At 37.1% G+C, this 9,181-nt stretch overlaps 1 protein-coding gene across 1 annotated transcript; it reads left to right on the forward strand.

Annotated features, from left to right (window-relative positions):
- Positions 1 to 957: 957 nt before the first annotated feature.
- Positions 958 to 9,172, forward strand: LOC136694733 (gap junction epsilon-1 protein). The gene is made up of 4 exons (XM_066668513.1): positions 958 to 1,056; positions 7,458 to 7,603; positions 7,984 to 8,166; positions 8,270 to 9,172. The coding sequence occupies exons 2-4, from the start codon at positions 7,565 to 7,567 to the stop codon at positions 8,663 to 8,665; spliced, it is 618 nt and encodes a 205-aa protein (XP_066524610.1). The 5' UTR covers positions 958 to 1,056; positions 7,458 to 7,564; the 3' UTR covers positions 8,666 to 9,172.
- Positions 9,173 to 9,181: the final 9 nt, after the last annotated feature.

The raw sequence follows: 9,181 nt of genomic DNA on the forward strand, positions 1-9,181 counted from the left end.
ACTCTTTATATGGCGTTAGTTTTGAGCGGACATTTTGAGCGAGCATATTATAAGCGCCCGAGAGAAAAAAAAACACCTTGCTCGAGAAGTACAATCGTGTGGAAGTCCTTTTCCGCCACATAAAATAAATAAAATTTCATTAATATGCAAGTTGCTATCTCAATATTTCGAGATACTATCTCATTATTTTGAGAAGCTAAGTCAATATATTGAGATATTACCTCACTATTTTTAGATACTAAGTCAATATATTGAGATAGGATCTCATTATTTAGATAATAAATCAATACTTATTATATATTATCTAGTATATAATACTAGATAATAAGTATACAATCTCAATATATTGACTTAGTATCTCGAAATATTGAGATAGCAAATTGCATATTAATGAAAAAGAAATATCGGTGCCTTTTTGTATTATTTTATTTGGCGGTAACAGGCTTCTATAACAATAGTGACTGTTTAAGAGAACCTCGCCCGCGAAACTAAATTCAGTCCTCTCGGGAGTGAATTTGACAGGCCGGGCCGGGGGTGGGGGCAGTGTCGTTTCTGTCTGGAATGAAGAATTTCTGATGAGGAGTCGACTCCCAAAATCAATCATGTAGGCGTCTGAAAATTGGAATATAGTTTATCTTAGAAATGGCATCATTTGCACACGTGTATCATATGACATGAACCCGATGTAAACTAGGGTGACCAGACGTCCTCTTTTCGCCGGACATGTCCCTCTTTTCGGGACCTAAAAAATACATCCGGCCGGGATTTCAAAACTGTCCGGGATTTTGCCGTCCAGAGTCTCCCCCTGTCCCAATTCTTACAGAAAGCCCTAATCCCTTTCTTGAAGTGTGCACTTCGATTGTATGATGACGTCGTTGTAGGTGAGCAATAGGGGGCGCGCCGGGATCAAGTGTTCAAGGGGTCGGAGCTCAGAGCAGAAATTGGACACACTTCGCCACTCGCACCTTCTTGTGCTTACATCACTTTCAGCCGAGCTCCGCTCCATATCGGTGTTTTACTGGAGCCTCGAACCGAAATCTATTGAAAGTTGTTAAGGTAATTTATCATAGTCTCTTCTTTGTATTTGGAAGCGTTTCTGTGTCACACGAGCCTTTCATTTTATGCTCTTAAAAAACTGAAAGTCGTCATTTCTGTCCCTGTAACGACACAAATACACGGACACATCTGACCGTTACTAACTTTCTGACGAGTTAGATAACTAAGTTACATCTGCGTAGTTTATAGCTTATACATACAGCACGTTTTATCAGCCAGATCATATAAAATATGAAATATAAGCATTTGTACATAAATGTCTGTATCCTAGTGATACTCTGATCATTTATCAAGTCTGTATTAGTTCTGGTTGGTAAAATATGGTGCTTGCTTTCAGTAACATTCAAAAAACACAGTTAAAAAGTAAACTCATCCGTTTCTGTCATGATCATGAGTTTTCTTGTGTAAACAAGTCTCTTTAATACAGGCTTCAGTTTTGAAGTTTGGCATGAACAGAAAATAACAGGTTTCACTGATAATAAACTGTCAGGAAATGACAAAATATTATTTTATTATTTTTGCTTAGGGCCAAATGTTGAATGGATAGTAATCTGTCCAAAAAGGCATTTGTTTTTTTTTTTTATCTTGTTAACGAGTATCTGTTTATTACTGTGTATTACATTTCAGCAGCATATTTGCATGGTTATGGAAGCATTTGTGCTGCCAACCTGCCCCATGTGTCCTCTTTTTTAAAAACTCAAATATGGTCACCGTAGGTAAACCATGTATGGCGCTCGTCCCGGACTGTCAAAATCACTCCTGCCAAGCGCTAGGTGGTTTAAAATACTCCACACTGTACTTCACCTCGCGCGAGGTGTTTTTTTTTCCCTCACAAAATGGTTTACACTCGTGATTAATTTGCTAGCTCAAAATGTCCGCACGTGCAAGCAGAATTGTAACGCGGTACTACTGAACTATTTTGGACTACCCCTCTGGTTTGTTCAGGGGTGCGTTCCCATTGGCTAATTTGTTTTTGGTGACATGACGTCATCCACATCTCTGCCGCAAACGTGTGTATTTCAGCTAGGGAATCTGCATGTAGAAAATGTCACGCTTATGAACACAACAAATATAACTTAATTGGTGTCAAGGGCCACACTTTGATCAACTTTCTGTAGTATTATTCAGTGGTGGACAGTAATGAAGTAAATGTAATGTTTTACTGTACTTAAGTAGTTTTTTGTGTATCTGTACTTCACTGAAGTATTTCCATTTTGGGCGACTTTTTACTTTAACTTCACATTTCAAAGCCATATACTTTACTTTTTACTCCACTACATTATGAAAATCTGCCGTTCCTTCCGGTTTACATGTGGATAAAACCTTAGCCGTCAATACGTGTTTTTGTCTGTACTTGTGTTCTCTTGAAACGATATTATAGTCTCAGCCCAAGTACTGTTACATTTAAAAGTCCACATCTAGCCAAGTACAGTTCAAAACCCGGATGTGTTCTTGCTCCGCCCATATTATCGAGGATGCACTGGGAAGTGACTTCTATAGACTTGAGAGAGTCAGATATCCCAGAATACCAACCCCAGCGCTATTCATTTTTTCGCTCCATGGAGAAGGTGACTCATCAAGTTAACGACCACAGCATCCTCGAGAGATTGTACTCACAAATCAACCTCACCAAGTTTTTACTACCAAGTTTGAACTTGACATACTTTGTATTGAGAAGCCCGTATGTCTGAACAAATCTCCCTGCTCCGCACAGCTCTCCATGCTGCACTGTACAGTCAGGGCGCTAAAACAAGCAAACTTCAAACTTCTCCTCTTTAAACTAAGCAATAATAATGGTAGACTTTTTCATTTTAACTTATGTGTGTATTTGAGACTATAAGTATCACTTGTTTCAGTTCTTAGAACCGTAAATTGGATTTGTACTGTTTAGTTAGAGTCAGCAGCGACTACTAGTCATACATATACAGATGCTGTTCATAAAATTAGAATGTCATGAAAAAGTTGATTTATTTCAGTAATTCCATTCAAAAAGTGAAACTTGTATATTATACTCTTTCATTACACATAGACTGATATATTTCAAGTGTTTATTTCTTTTAAATTTATAACTGACAGCTAACGAAAACCCCAAATTCAGTATCTCAGAAAATTAGAACATTGTGAAAAGGTTCAATATTGAAGACACCTGGTGCCACAGTCTAATCAGCGAATTAACTCAAAACACCTGCAAAGGCCTTTAAATGGTCTCTCAGTCTAGTTCTGTAGGCTCCACAATCATGGGGAAGACTGCTGACTTGACAGTTGTCCAAAAGACGATCATTGACACCTTACACGGGCAGACCAAGACACAAAAGGTAATTGCTAAAGAGGCTGGCTGTTCACAGAGCTGTGTCCAAGCTCATTAATAGAGATGCGAAGGGAAGGAAAAGATGTGGTAGAAAAAGTGTAAAAGCAATAGGGATAACCGCACCCTGGAGAGGATCGTGAAACAAAACCCATAGAAAAATTTGGGGGAGATTCACAAAGACTGGACTGTAGCTGGAGTCAGTGCTTCAAGAACCACCACCACACAGACATATGCAAGACATGGGTTTCAGCGTCGCATTCCTTTTGTCAAGCCACTCTTGAACAAGACACAGTGTCAGAAGCGTCTAGTCTGGGTTAAAGACAAAAAGGACTGGACTGCTGCTGAGTCAATGTTCTCTGATGAAAGTAAATTTTACATTTCCTTTGGAAAACATGGTCCCAGAGTCTGGAGGAAGAGAGGAGAGGCACAGAATCCATGTTGCTTGAGGTCCAGTGTAAAGTTCCCACAGTCAGTGATGGTTTGGAGTGTCATGTCATCTGCTGGTGTTGGTCCACTGTGTTTTCTGAATTCCAAGGTCAACGCAGCCATCTACCAGGAAGTTTTAGAGCACTTCATGCTTCCTGCTGCTGACCAACTTTATGGAGATGCAGATTTCATTTTGTAACAGGACTTGGCACCTGCACACAGTGCCAAAACTACCAGTACCTGGTTTAAGGACCATGGTCTCCCTGTTCTTAATTGTCCAGCAAACTCAACTGAACTTAACCCCATAGAAAATGTATGGGGTATTGTGAAGAGGAAGATGCAATACACCAGACCCAACAATGCAGAAGAGCTGAAGGCCACTATCAGAGCAACCTGGGCTCTCATATAACACCTGAGCAGTGCCACAGACTGATCGACTCCATGCCACGCTGCATTGCTGCAGTAATTCAGGAAAAGGGAGTCCCAACTAAATACTAAGTGCTGTACATGATCATACTTTTCAGTCGGCCAGCGTTTCTAAAAATCCTTTTTTTGTGTCATAAGTAATATTCTAATTTTCTGAGATACTGAATTTGAGGTTTTCATTAGTTGTCAGTTATAATCATCAAATTAAAAGAAATAAACATTTGAAATATTAGTATGTGTAATGGATGAGTATAATATACAAGTTTCACTTTTTGAATGGAATTACTGAAATAAATGAACTTTTTCATGATATTCTATTTTATGACCAGCACCTGAATTACATGGTTTACGGATCTGTAGACGTCATTATCACTCCAAACCAAGGGTGGGAATCAGTTGCAGGTATATTTAAGAGTGTTGAATAATTTACAGTGTAAATTAACACAATATTTGAAGTGAGGTGAAAACCAGAAATATTCCAAAACCTGAAAATCAGTACAGCGAGATTAAACAAGTCCAGATAGCAAACCCAAAAAACAAAAGAGTATCAGGCAAAAAGTCAGAAAAACTAAATTACATATTTAAGAAACAGATAGCTCGGAATTGCAGAACTAGCTTAAACAATAGGCCTACTTTGTAACCATGAAGAGCTTAAAGGAACAATATGTAATATTTTTTACCTTAAAATTATAGCTTTAAATGTATTGTGATGCTTCACTTGGCTGTAATAAGGAGAATAGAGCCTTTGTCAATGGTAATCTTGGGTTCTTAAATCTTTGTTTAATGTCCATCTTTTCCTTTGTTTAACCTTTTTATTCATTCTGTGACGATCAGGCCAATGTCTGAGGAATATCTGGTGGTAAATTTGCTGCTGTCTGCAGTCTCTGTAGTGTGGATGAGTTCATAATTTTGGACTTTCTAGTTCAACTTGATCTATGTTCCTCTGACTGTGGCCCAATCACAGTCATTGTAGTCTGCGTCAATGTGACACGTAGTTAGTTATATTTCTGAAGAGGTGCAAGTCAGGCTACAGCATAGGGTTTGTTTTGATGTGTGCCCTACGGTGTAGGTTTGACACAGAATCATAAATAGGGCTTTGTACTCAGTAGACAGCCCCCTCCAGGGTGTATTCCTGATTTGCGCACAATGGTTCCAGGTAGGCTCTGGACACACCGTGACCCTGGACTCGATAAGCGGTTACAGATAATGGATGGATGGACTCAGGAGACAGCGACCTCTGTTGGTTTGGAGGGGAAATACCTTGGGTGCATGTGACAGTTGTAACATTCATTGTAATTTATCTTTGGCCATTTCTATTGTGTTAATCAGTGTCAGACTTATTAATGCCATTCTATTAAAAGACTGAGGAACTGAGAGTGACACTTGAGTCTTTTCCCCTACAATGTGTTGATTAAGCATGAGTCTTGTTACAAAAATTATAATAGGACATTAGGACCATAATAAATCATGGTACTTTTACTTTGATACTTAAGTACACTTGAAGGTAAATACTTTTGTACTTTTACTCAAGTGGAGATCTACTCAAGGACATCAACTTTTACTGGACAAATATTTACCCTTGAGTATATGTACTTTAACTCAATTACATGGTTTGTGCACTTTGTCCACCACTGGTATTATCATTGTGAAATAAGCCATTTAGACCCTAAAGTCTACATGAAATCAAATTGGCCGTGTGTTATTTTGACAGTTTGTGTCCCTGGTTATATAAAGCACATTCTCTCAATGTGACTTTTTGCAAAACACAACGACTATTTATCATGCAAATTATATTCTGATTATTTAGTTTGCGACTATGTGCCATCTATTAGAGGAAATAATATATTAAGTTTTGAGTCACCCTACTACCACATTAATTTGCCTTATGAATTCTGATTCACATTGAATTTAAAAGCAACATGGCAATAAAAAGCTTAATTAAAAAACACAGTAAAGGGCAGTCATTGCATAGAGGTTAGAGAAGTAGGCCTGAGGCAAAAAGATCGCAGGTTTAAGTTCCAGGATTAGAAAAAAAGGGGAAAAGGAGAGAGAAAATCTGTCACTGCCACGGCTGGGTTACAAGTCTAAATTTCTTTGTACCTCTGGGGAAAAAAGCATGTTTGAACCTCCTGTAAAATAGCTTATTATTCAACAAAATGATGACTTTAATATTATTTAATAATGAATAATATCTTCAGGGTCCATAAAATAAAATTTATCATTTTTTTGGAGAATAGAAATACATTACATACTTCCTTTACATTTCATAACCCTTTAAAAGTAATTTTAAAACAGAATGAAAAATCTTTCATTGTAATATTTTTAGCAGGCTAAATGTACATTTTTGATCACCCTGAAGTGCTGACATTGATACCAACCACTAAAGTGCCATCATTGGCGTTTTCACTAACACAGCATTAGTTTCTGTGTGAAAAGACCTTTTGATGAAGCGTATATCACCCCGCTCTGAGGGTGGGATGCTTTCACAGTGTGGACCTGTGCTTGTGTGGATGTGTTTGTGGCCTCTGAAACCTATGCTGATACAGAGTAGTACAATACCAGACAACAACCTGCACCACTTTGCTCTCAGATCACGGATGTGCATGGCAGCATCATTTATGGAAGTTTAAACTAACATCTTTGCATGGGAAAACGAATTCATTGTGATTCAGATTTCTCGGATGTATTATGGGGATCCTCGACTGAATGGGGAGACCAAATAATTCTCCACCTGGACTCGGGCTGGTACGTTCACTTTGATAAAAGGCATATTGGCTTTTTAAAAAGACTACTTCATTGACAGCTTTATATGATCTAGATTTATCATCATGAATATAGGATAATAGATTTATACAAAAAGACCATTTGCTAATTGTTTAAATGTTAAAAATGTTTATTCCTAAGCTAAGGAATATTTACTGCCTATTTTTGTTTACACATTGCTGCTGTAAAGAGAAAACACTCTGTAATTTCATCCATAATCTTGATTCCTTTAGTTTTACCATAAAGCTACAAATGCATTGTATTTTTGTTTTCAGTTGCCCCTCATCATGCATGGTGTTGTGCAAAGGGGCTGGGTTTTTTTGCTGACAGGGTTGAATGGGGATTATGTGTTGACCACATGTCCAGCCCTTTTGTTTATGCCTTTTTGTTGTCTTTTTGTACCTCATGAGTAAATTGATGTAGGTACTACAGATGAAAGGGAAATATGCATTGACAGGGGCTTTTCTCCAATGCAAAGGTCACCCGGAGCAGCAGAGATTTAGTTGGGTCTATACAGAAGCCACACATCGGCAATGAGGGCCAAGCACCACAGTGTAGTTGAACTTAAAGAGCAAAGACAAAGTCATGTCATTAAACTACATAAAGAACTTCTATGAGGGATTTGTAAGTAAGCCACCATTAGTCTGTATATGTTATTTTTCCTTATGTTTGTTGTTTATACCTTTAACAGGTTTAGAGAGACATAAATTAGAGTCTGGTTTTTTTTAATTAGCAGATTTTGATGACTGAGTAGATGTTTTAAATATCTAAAAATGTAAAATTATATATATATATATAATATAATATATATATATATATATATATATATATATATATATATATATATATATATTTTTTTTTTTAATTATTATTATTAATTTTTTTTTTTAGAAATATATTTTGTTTTTTTTAAACCAGTCAAAACTCACATTATTCAGCCTTCACATACATGTACCCAGTTTTTTGCTTTTGTTGTTGTTTGTGTATTTGTATGTTTGTGTTAGCTCCGGCCACCAACTGTGATTGGTCAGTTCCACACCCTTTTCTTTGGCTCTGTGCGTATGTTTTTCCTGGGGGTTCTGGGATTTGCAGTTTACGGCAATGAGGCTCTTCACTTCAGCTGCGACCCTGACAGGAGGGAACTGAACCTCTTTTGCTATAACCAGTTTCGACCAATAACACCTCAGGTAAGGTTTCATTCTGTTTTAAGTTAACATGAAGGGAAAGGAGAAATAAACTATTACAATATTATAATCCGATATCTCTTCTTTAATTCATGGTTCTTTTCAGGTGTTTTGGGCCTTGCAGCTTGTGACTGTTCTGGTACCAGGGGCCGTGTTCCATCTCTACGCAGCGTGCAAAAACATAGACCAGGAGGACATTCTTGAGAAACCTATCTACACTGTCTTTTACATCATTTCTGTTCTTTTGCGAATCGTCCTGGAGGTGGCAGCATTTTGGCTGCAGAGTCATCTCTTTGGATTTCTGGTTCATCCTCTGTACTTCTGTGATGCCAGCCCATTGGAAAAGGCCTTTAACTTCACGAAATGTATGGTCCCAGAGCATTTTGAAAAGACTATCTTCCTCAGTGCGATGTATTTATTTACCATCATCACTGTGGTTTTGTGTATTGCTGAAATTTTCGAAATCCTCTGCAGGAGATTTGGCTATTTGAGCAACCAGTGACAGGCCTGGACCACTGTGTAAATTTACATGTAAATTGTTATTGGGAGTTATTTATTTTTCATATATTATTGACTGTCAACCATCCATCCAACTTCCAATCTTCTTTTTCCTAAGAAATCATATTAAGCATTTAATCTCAGGTAGAATGGAAAGTGAATGTGAAATGTATTATATATTTAGTCTTCATTTAGCTACACAATACTAACAAGTTTTAACTTTGTTTTAGGGTTTACAAATATATTTTGTTGTTTGGAAGAACTCTATAGAAGTGTATCTTTGTAATTTCTGAACTATAATGTCATGGAGAGTGTCTTAATATTAAACATTTTTAACTAGTGTCATAAATGGCTTCTATGTGTTTGTAAATAATACATCTTAAAAATCATTGATAAATAGATATGTATCAATGGAGAAAACATTAGTTTTGTTGTCTGTGTAACAGCAACATTGTGGTAAAAAAATCAGCCTTACAACAAATCATTGTAATATATCAAATAAAGGATTTTTTTCAGCTTT

This window comes from Hoplias malabaricus, chromosome 1 (assembly GCF_029633855.1).
Source record: "Hoplias malabaricus isolate fHopMal1 chromosome 1, fHopMal1.hap1, whole genome shotgun sequence".
NCBI lineage: Eukaryota > Metazoa > Chordata > Actinopteri > Characiformes > Erythrinidae > Hoplias > Hoplias malabaricus.